This window comes from Jaculus jaculus, chromosome 5, assembly GCF_020740685.1.
Source record: "Jaculus jaculus isolate mJacJac1 chromosome 5, mJacJac1.mat.Y.cur, whole genome shotgun sequence".
Classification (NCBI taxonomy): Eukaryota; Metazoa; Chordata; class Mammalia; order Rodentia; family Dipodidae; genus Jaculus; species Jaculus jaculus.
The window spans coordinates 49,342,605-49,353,044 of record NC_059106.1 but is presented as its reverse complement, the minus strand read 5'-3'; the positions used below and the strand labels follow the sequence as shown (position 1 = coordinate 49,353,044).

The 10,440-nt window shown below is 42.9% G+C and overlaps 1 protein-coding gene across 1 annotated transcript in view; it reads right to left on the bottom strand.

Annotated features, from left to right (window-relative positions):
* Positions 1-1,273: 1,273 nt before the first annotated feature.
* The window catches only part of Ddi2 (DNA damage inducible 1 homolog 2), a 41,214-nt gene continuing 32,047 nt past the window's right edge, over positions 1,274-10,440 (bottom strand). Inside the window, exons 6-9 of the mRNA XM_004657623.2 lie at positions 9,159-9,287; positions 6,607-6,710; positions 4,108-4,297; positions 1,274-1,335 (exon numbers count right to left, since the gene is read on the bottom strand). Coding sequence (XP_004657680.1) covers positions 1,319-1,335; positions 4,108-4,297; positions 6,607-6,710; positions 9,159-9,287 — 440 coding nt within the window. The 3' untranslated portion in view covers positions 1,274-1,318. The remainder of the gene's footprint in view (positions 1,336-4,107; positions 4,298-6,606; positions 6,711-9,158; positions 9,288-10,440) is intronic.

The window sequence follows — 10,440 nt, the reverse complement described above, 5'->3', positions numbered from 1 at the left end:
AATGCAGGGATTAAAGGTGTGCAACACACACCAGGTTTCCTTTCTTTCCCTTGATATTACCAGCCAATATACTCAGACTGACATGAGTATATTCACATCTTGGGAAGGGGAAGCAGAGTGTCTCCCATAGATATTCTGTCAAGCCAGGGACATAGGAAAATCCAAGTTTCAGCTCTTACCACTGGGAAAAAAAAATAACACATTCTTGGGCTGGAGAGATGGCACAGTGGTTAAGGCACTTCTTTACAAAGCCTAATAATCCACGTTCAATTCCCCAGTGCCCACAGGCACAGTATTAAGGCACTTGTTTACAAAGCCTAACAATCCAAGTTCAATTCCCCAGTGCCCACATAAAGCCTGATGCACAAAGTGGTGCATGCTTTTGGAGTTTGTCTGCAGTGGCTAGAGGCCCTGGCATGCCCTTTCTCTCTGTCTCTCTTCTCTCTATCTTTCCCTCTTTGCTTGCCAATAAATAAATAAATATTAAAAAAAATAGAAGTTCTGTCTACATTTTCCATGCAACCCTTTTGTTTTGAGACAGGGTCAAACTACTTCTGATTTTTGTCTCAGCCTCCCAATAACAGAGTAAAGGCATGCACCACCAAACTAGTCTTGCTATTGACCATGACCTGCAAAGGTCATTTGGTATTTTATTTCATCCTGAACAGGATAAAAAACCTTTGCCCTTCTATAAATTCTAAGTAGTCATGCACTATTTTGAACAAGAGAGAGAGAGAGAGAGAGAGAGAAAATAAAAATGTGTTTTTCCCCCTTCTTCAAAAAAAGGACTTAGTAAGTTGGGAAAGCTCAGCTAACTTCAACAACAAAGTGCCATATTCTAATATTCTGACTTGATATTCTCAAACAAAACCTCAGAGGCAGGAAGTTATAATGAACAATTCTTACTAAGGACCTTGCCACCTGTACTAGTCCAATAACTAATAAAATTTTTATTTATTTATTTTGAGGCAGGGTCTTGTCTAGTTCAGGCTGACCTGGAAATTATTACGTAATCCTAGGCTGGCCTCCAAATTACAGCAATTCTCCTACCTCAGCCTCCCAGGTGCTGGGATTAAAGGCAAACTACCTTGCCCAGCTTGATAACATTTTAAATAGGAGTTCATACTTGTATATGTATGCATGCCAACATACATTCAAATGTACATATAAGGCTAGTTGTAACCAGACAGAGAAATGGAGGATGGAAGACAGTAATTCCCAAAATGGCTCCAGATAGACTGGATGGAAGGCATGATGTGGCATCTGTAAATACCTGGTCTGGGCCCATTCCAGCTGCAGCACACACACACTACATGCATCATGGCTTCTGACGCTCTGTTTGGATTAGGAAAACAGACAAGCAAACTTGAGTTAACAATGCAAACCACACAGCATGCAAAGCTAGTCTTCACTCCTGTGCCATCCTCAACAGCAGGAGCAAGTAGTCAAAGCTGGGGATGCTGCTACAGTTCAGGGGTCCCGAAGATGCAGTGGTTGTCCAAATTCTCTTGAAACACATAAAACAAGGTTCAGCTTCAAAAGAATTTTAACTGTTCTTGGAAAACAATTTCACTATTCTGTACAGAATAATGGGCAAATGTGAGACAGGGGAAAAACTCAATCCATCAAATGGTCTGCATGAGAAGACTTTCTTATAAAGGTTAGCAAACACGAGCAGCAATCATCTTAAATGGAGTTTTTGTTTTGTCTTTTGAGACAGGGTTTTGCTACAGCCCAGGTTGGCCTGGACTCCACTGCTATATTATAAACATGTGCCACAGGACTTGCACAGATCCATTTTTAGAAGAAAACAAAGCAGAAACTGATTAGTTTCCATCCTATTTTATTTATTTTTGGTTTTGTGAGGTAGGGTCTCACTCTATCTCAGACTGACCTGGAATTCTCAGGGTAGCCTGAAACTCAAGAGATCCTCCTACCTCTGCCTCCCAAGTGCTGGGATTAAAGGCGTGCACCACCATGCCCAGCTTATTTTTTTACTGACAACTTCCATAAACATAAACAATTCACCATGATCATAATCCCCTTCCTTTCTGACTTTTCTTTAGGGTCAGTTTCTGGTTTCTTTAATAAGTCAGTTTTCAGAAATGTACTGGATATAAGCTCCTACTATTTTTCCATGAAAAACTTTGTTTTTTTCAAGGTAGTGTATTGTATTGCTCTAGTCCAGGCTGACCTGGAATTCACCATGTGGTGTCAGGGTGGCCTCGAACTCATGGTGATCCTCTTACCTCTGCCTCCTGAGTGCTGGGATTAAAGGTGTGCACCACCACGCCCAGTAGAATGACCATTTTCAAAATATTTTTACCTATTATGCTTAGAAATTGATTTTAGTAATACTGAACAGTTAGTTTTCCAATCAAGACCTTGATGCTGTAGAAGCCTGTCAGCCTGGGTTCAATTCCCCAGTTCCCATGTAAAGCCAGATGCACAATGTGGAACATGCATCTAGGAATTATCTGAATAGCGGGAGGTCCTGATGTGCCCATACTCTCAGGACATGTACCATTAACAAAAAGCTATTTCCATTTGACCCTTTGAAACCAGCATACCCTGTGCTGAGTCTGGAGGGGTTTGTGCAGCAGACTCAACTCTCCAAACTTTATCCCAGTAAGGTGATTACTCAGAGAGGTTAACTGTTAAGAGGTGAGAATGCTGCTACCATCAGTAGTGTTTTTCCAGTAACAGCACCATGATTGTGGACGGAAAGCAATGTGAAAAACATTACTGTACCTTCATACTCACACAGCTGACAAATTCCTGTCAGAGCCAAGGAGCGAAACTCATTGAAGCTTGCCTTGGTTGGGAAGATCACAATGACTGTTTTGGTAGGTAAAAACTCATCCCTTTCTCCAAATACCGGTGTTGCAACCAAAACTCCACTTTACATATGGCAAAACTAGGCCGCCAAGGAAGGGGGAGTAGATTCTGAACAAGCCCTGCCTGGACACACTGCCACATGGCCCATGCCCATTCCAGAGGCTTTCCAGGAAGCTGTGGCAAACCTTTTGACTCATGTTGCTGGAAACTGTAACTCTAATATGTTTTACTGTAGGTCAGTCATACTGCTGAAAAACCCTTACTCCAAACTTTAAGATAACACAAAACTTCATTTTAGCAACAGAAAGTTCATTCTTTTCAGCTTCTAGAATATACATCCTGGAACCACTGCTTTGTAACAGATGGGATTTCAGCAAATCCGTCCTATACTTTCACTCAGAAATAGTTCAGTCTAGATTTAGATCAAAGTGTGAGATAGGTTGATCTCAAAAAGCTCCTTTGTGTTCCGAAGACACTGGATCTCAGCTACAACATAGTGCGTTCTGATTCAGGTTCGATATATGCATAGTTAGCTCTTCTCTGGTGGCAGCACTTGCAGTAACTATTTTCAGGCTGCACAGTCACAGTGACATGACAATGCTTGCCTTTAAAATCAATAAATGGGGCTACAATGTCTGCTTTCTGTTGGAACTTCCTTCAAAGTATTTAAGCAAATAACACCAGAACATGATCACAGAAATGGATTCTTATCTCTCCTTTTATATTTTTGAGACAAGGTGCTGCTACACAGCCTCTGCAGGCCAATGTGGAATTCACAATAAAACCCAGGCTGGATCTGGAACTTGTGATCCTCCTGCCTCAGCCTCCAAATGGTGGGATTACATGCTAGCACACCTGATTAAATGTTGGCTCTTGATCTGTTGATATGTTTGGGTTTTTTTCTTCTTCTTTTTTCCTGTGAGAAAGAGCTCATGTATCCAGGATGGCCTTCAACTTGCTCTGTTGCTGAGGATGACCTTGAACTTCTGATCCTTCTGCCTCTACCACCAGAGTGCTGAGATTGTAAGCACGTACCATTACACCTGGTTTTATGTGGTGCTAGGGAGAGAACCCAGGGCATACTAGGTAAGCCCTCTACCAAATGAGCTATACATCCAGCCCTGGGCATGCTTCTTTGCTGTACTGAGAAAACAGCAGGAGAAAAGAAGACAAACAACAAGCAGATTTACTAGGAGCTGAACACAAGTCAGACGGCCTTTCCCCCACTGACATCCACAAATGCCTTAGGAGCCTAGGCTTGGTAAATACCTGCGTCCTCTGCTGACTTTTGAATGGCTTCTGCTAATTCTTGGTCTGCAATCTCTTCTGGCCGCATTTCCTCACGTCCAGCCCCATATGCCAATCGGGCACACTCTGGCAGCTCTCCCTCAGGAAGGAAGGTGGTCTGTGAGCCTGTGGTGCCAATCACTAGTACATTTTTCTTCAAGTCGATAGAACACTTAGAAGGAAGAAACCAAAGAATGATGATAGCAGTTAAAACATCACACAGAAAAATAATACACCACTCATAAAGAACACCAAAAGGCGCTAGAGCTCAGCAGCTAAAGGCACTTACTTGTAAAGCCTAGAGGCTCAGGTTCAATCCCCCAGGACACATGTAAAGCCAAACACACCAAGTGGCACATACATCTAGAGTTCATTTGGAGCAAGTGTCCCATACTCTCCTTCCATACTCTCTTTTTTCTCTGTCTGCCAGCAAATAAATTTTTTTAAAGTTTTTGTTTTTTTGGGTTTTTTTTTTTTTGTTTTTTTGAGGTTGGGTCTCACTCTAGCCCAGGCTGACCTGGAATTCACTATGTTGTCTCAGAGTGGCCTCGAACTCACAGCAATCCTCTACCTCTGCCTCCCAAGTGCTGGGATTAAAGGAGTGTACCACCACGCCTGGCTTAAAAGGTTTTTTGTTTTTTTTTTTAAGGTTGGAGAGATAATTTAGAGATTAAGGTTAGGTGCTTGCCTATGAATCATAAGGACCCACATTCAATTCCCCAGGACCCAAATAAGCCAGATGTACAAAGTAGCTAATACATCTGGAGTTAGTTCGCAGTGGCTAGAGGCCCTGGCATGCCCATTTTCTCTATCTGCCTCTTTCTCTCACTTGTGCTCGCTCACATGCGCATGCTCTCTCTCTCTCTCTCATAAATAAAAAACCTACTGTGTGCCTTTAATCCCAGCACTCGGGAGGCAGAGGTACGAGGATCGCCGTGAGTTCAAGGCCATCCTGAGACTGCATAGTGAATTCCAGGTCAGCCTGAGCTAGAGTAAGACCCAACCATGGAAAAAATAAAATAAATACCAATTCTTCAGTGAGTGTGATATATTTTTTAAAACTTCTTATTGGCAATTTCTGCACATATAATGCATTTTGATCATAATCCCTTTCTGCTACTTTATTTTGTTCTCCTACCCCTTTCCCTCAACCTCTTCTTTCCAATTAGTTCCTCTTCAAATTTTACCTCTGAGGGTTGTGTATCTTTAGTAGGCTTCAGGATAAAATGAATGTATCTTCAAATTATTCTCCCTGTATTATGAAAGTATTCTCATTTTCCCTCTTTCTTTTATTTATTTTTTTAAAGTTTCTTGAGGTAGGGTCTCACTCTATCCTAGGCTGATCTGGAATTCACTATTAGTCTCAGGGTGGTCTTGAACTCACAGTGATCCTATCTCTGCCTCCCGAGTGCTAGGATTAAAGACTTGCGCCCCACACCCAGCCCCCTATCTCTTAATCTTAAAGTTCTTCCCAAATATTGTCGAATCAGCACCTAAGAATAAAGATGAAATGTTCATAGTAAATAACAGAAAACTTCTTGAGGGCTAGAGAGATGGCTTAGTGGTTAAGGTGCTTGCCCACAAAACCTAAGAACTCGTGTTCGACCCTCCATGTGCCACATAAACCAGACACACAGTGATGCAACCTGCCTGGGGCTCGACTGCAGTGGCTGGAGGTCCTGGCATGTCAAGTCTTCCTCATTTAAAGAAAGAAAAAAACAGGGCTGGAGAGATGGCTTAGCAGTTAAGGCATTTGCCTGCAAAGCCAAAGGATCTGGGTTTGATTCTCCAGGACCCACATAAACCAGATGCACAAGGTAGTGCATGCATCTGGAGTTCATTTGCAGTGGCTGGAGGCCCTAATGTGCCCATTCTCTCTCGCTCTCACCCCCTCCCTCCCACTTTCTCTCTCTCCAATAAAAAAATAAATAAACTATATTAAAAACAAACAACAACAACAACAAAAACCTATTTTAAGCCAGATGTGGTGATGCACGTCTTTAATCCCAGCACTCAGGAAGCAGAGGTGTGGAAAGTGCTGTTAACCACGGAGCCATTTTCTCAGCCCAGATTCTATTTAATGGAAAATCTTTTATTTTCTTTTTTTTTTCAAGGTAGGGTCTCACCCTCTAGCCCAGGCTGGCCTTGAACTCACAGTGATCCTCCTACCTCAGCCTCCTGAGTGCTGGGATTAGAGGTGTGAACCACCATTGAAACATTTCTTTCTTTCTATAACAATACAACCAACTAAGATCATTTCCAGTTTTGAGAAGCCATACCTCTTGGTTTCCTAGTATGTAAAAATAGAAATGTGATAATAGTCATATAACAAACATAGACAGGAGCCAGGCAAGGTAGTACATGCCTGTAACCCAAACACTAAGGAAACAGAGGCAGTCACTATATAGTGACTTCCAAGCAAGCCAGGGTAAACAAACAAACAAAAAAATATGGGGGGCATGGAATGAAGGTTTTAGTTACCTGATGGCGTTTCAGCATGTCCAGTCCCAGGAGCATGTCCATGGGCTGCTCCTCAAGTATAGAGAAGGAGCATGCCAAAAAGTCTCCTTCAATCTGCACCTGAGCTAAAGCACACAAAGAGTGGAGTTACTGTCATTTGCTTCACAAGGCCCGGGGCAGTTCTGGAGAGGAACCTGTGTTCTTTGGTGCCTGCATTCCTGCACTCAAGCCAAGACACAATATCTACATAGATTGCGAGGCCAGGGAAGGGCTGAGCTCAGAAAGTGGACAGGGTAGAACTATTATCCCCAATCCCCAAGCTTTGCATGGCTGCCATTAGAATCTATGCTCAGCTGGTAAGGAAAGTAAGCCTCAAGAAAAAAGTGGTGCCTGGGTGTGATGGTGCACACCTTTAATCCCAGCTCGTGGGAGGCAGAGGTAGGAGGAGTGCCTTCAGTTTGAGGACACCCTGAGACTACAGAGTGATTCCAGGTCAGCCTGAGCTAGAGTGAGATCCTATCTCAGTCCCCACCCCTTAAAAAAGGTGATAATAAAGCCAATTTCTCCATTAATTTTTTTAAATTTATTTATTTATTTACAAGATTGACAGAAAGAGAGAGGCAGGCAGAGAACAGGCACACCAGGGCCTCTAGCAACTGCAAACAAACTCCAGATGCATACACCACCTTGTGTATCTGGCCTTATGCAGGTCCTCTGGCTTTGCAGGCAAGCACTTTAACCACTAAGCCACCTCTTCAGCTCCAATTTCTTCATTATTAACAAACTGCTTCCTACATATTCACAAAAGATCTTCTAGGGCTGGAGTTCTTTGCAGCAGCTGAAGGCCCTGGTGTGTCAATTCACTCTCATTCTGATTCTCTCTCTGTAGATATATCTCAAATAAAATACAAACTGGGTCTGAAGAGAGGGCTCAGTGGTTAAAGGCACTTGCCTAAAAGCTTGCTGGCCTGAATTCAATTCTCCAGTATCCATGTAAAGTCAGATGCATGAAATGGTACATATATTTGGAATTTGTCTGCAGCGGCAAGAGGCCTTGGGACACCTATATTCATATTCTCTCTCTCAAACAAATAAGAGAAAGCCAAGTTAGAGGTTCACTCATCCAAGCTTTTATTTTTTATTTATTTTTGAGGGTCTTGCTCTAGCCCAGGCTGACCTGGAATTCACTATGTAGTCTCAGGGTGACCTCGAACTCACAGGGAACCTCCTACCTCTGCCTCCTGAGTGCCGGGATTAAAGGCATGTGCCACCACACCTGGCTGTCATCCCAGTTTATTATTTGCTTCCTCCAAACTTCCCAAGTATCCTGGGTTTGTGTTAATCATCTCTACCTAATTCCTAAGTCAGATAGAAATAATGAGACAAACAAAACAAAACAAAAAAACCCCAACAACCTTGGACTGAAGAACAGAAGACAATGAAGAAAAGCAACACGCATCTCAACTTAACATCACAGAACCCACTCACCAGTTAGCAATAGGTCACACAAACTGTGTGAACAGCAACGGGCAGTTAGGTCACAGGGACCCCTGACCCCTGCTGGGCTACATGCCTTTTCACCATGGGCCAAGACAAGTTTATCAGACTGAACAGACTGGGTAGGGAGGATGAGGACGGCAGTATACAACAAGCAACTGACTGAAGCCCAAGCTGAGGAAGGGGAAGTTTCAACATTCCTGCCTTTTGCTGGAAGTGAGCAGTTTAACTTCTGCAAAACATAATAGGAGCAGGTGTAAAACCCATCTAAAATGGAACAAACAGATACAAAACATGATAGGAAGGCAGGAGGAAAAGCTGAGGAAACCTCTCTCACACACATACACACACACAAAACCACAATGAAGTAAAGTCAAAATAAAGCTGGGCGTGGTGACGCACACCTTTAATCCCAGCACTTGGGAGGCAGAGGTAGGAGGATCGCTGTGACTTTGAGGCCACCCTGAGATGACAGAGTGAATTCCAGGTCACCTTGAGCTACAGTAAGATCCTACCCCAAAAAACCAAAATAAATAAATAAATAAAAAAAAAATAAAATTTAGGCACTTGCTTGCAAAGCCTCAAAGCCCAGGTTCAATTCTCCAACCCACATAAAGCCAGATGCACAAAGTAGTGCATGCATCTGGAGTTTGTCTGCAATGGGAGGGGGCCCTGGTGCATTCTTTCTCCTTCTATCTCCCTCTCACACACATACTCTTATTGTTTGCAGATAGATAGATAGATAGATAGATAGATAGATAGATAGATAGATAGGTATGGTGGCACACGCCTTTAAGGTGCTAGCTGGCAAAGCCAAAGGACCCAGGTTCAACTCCCCAGTACCCAAGTAAAGGCAGATGCACATGGTGGCACACTCATCTGGAGTTTGTTTGCAGCGGCTGGAGATCCTGGTACACCCATTCTCTCTCTCAAATAAATAAAATAGAAAAAAATGTACATGAACATATATAACTTGTTAACAAAGAACTTAAAACTTTTAGGAATTAAAAAACAATCCCCCCAACTTTTAAACTTACCATTCTACAAAAAGATAGCAGCCCCCATGCTTTCCTCACCTAGATGCACTCTGCCAATGATCTTCTGTGTGCCCACTCCCTTGGCAATCCCTGCCCACCGGCGATCCACCAGTCTCATTATATTACACCTTTCTGCACAAGCTTGGCTCATAATAGTCATCTGGGCACCTGGAGGGAGAGAGAAACATCAGATGATGAAAAAAAAAAAAATCCACATTTGTGGCAAGAACTCAAAATTCAGCACTAATAAGGCAGAAAGAAACATCATTATCTAACAGGTACCCTGCCCCGCTGTGTGTGTGAGAGATAGGGTCATATGTAGCTCAGGCTGGCCTTGCTATATAGTCAAGTCAGTCCTTTAAGTCTGTATCCTCCTGTCCCCAACCCCCAACTCAAGTACTGGGATCAAGAACTATGATGCCACACCTAGCTTGCCCTGTTTAAATTCACCTTTCATGTCCACACTGGAATCTGAAAGACAACATGGAAACCTGACTTAGAGGGACAAAATATTTTATTAATGTAATAACTAAATGGTACTTAAAAACTTCACCAACATGGGGTTGGGGAGATGGCTCAGTGGTTAAAGGTGCTTGTTTGCAAATTCCCCAGTGCCCATGTAAAGCCAGATGCACAAAATGGTGAATGCAACTGAAGTTCATTTACAGTGGCTAGAGACCTTAGCACATCCATACTCATTGTCTGCTTCGTCTCTTTCTCTCACTCAAATAAATAAATAATTTAAAAAAATAACTTTACCAACAGAAAATAAAATTACTTGGAAGGGTTGGACCTCCTAAAACGTCAAATGATAACTATGCTATATTGACATAGTCAAGTTAAACACACTTCACACTAAGAGCATTTTACCCCCCCCCATAGCATGCGTAGTATTTGTGCTGTATGCAGATGTGCCTGCTCCATGTATATAGGTATGCAGAGGCCAAAGGAGGGCATCAAGTCTTTCTATATGGCCCATCCCACTCCCAGGTTTACTGGAGATAGTCTCAGTGAACTGGGAGCTCCCCCCTGCCCCTGTCAGACTTCAGCAGCAAGCCCCAATGAGTTCCAGGATGTCTTGCCCTACAGGAGTCGGGTTACAGGCATGCATCACCACACCCAATTGCTTACATGGGGTCTAGAGTCAAACTCAGGGTGAATCAGGTGCGCTCATGCTTGCATGGCAAGTACTCTTCTTACCCAATGAGCCAGCTCCTCAGCTGTGTTTTATTTATTTATTTTTATTATTTTGTTGTTGTTTTTCGAGGTAGGGTCTCACTCTGGCCCAGGCTGACCTGGAATTCACTATGTAGTCTCAGGG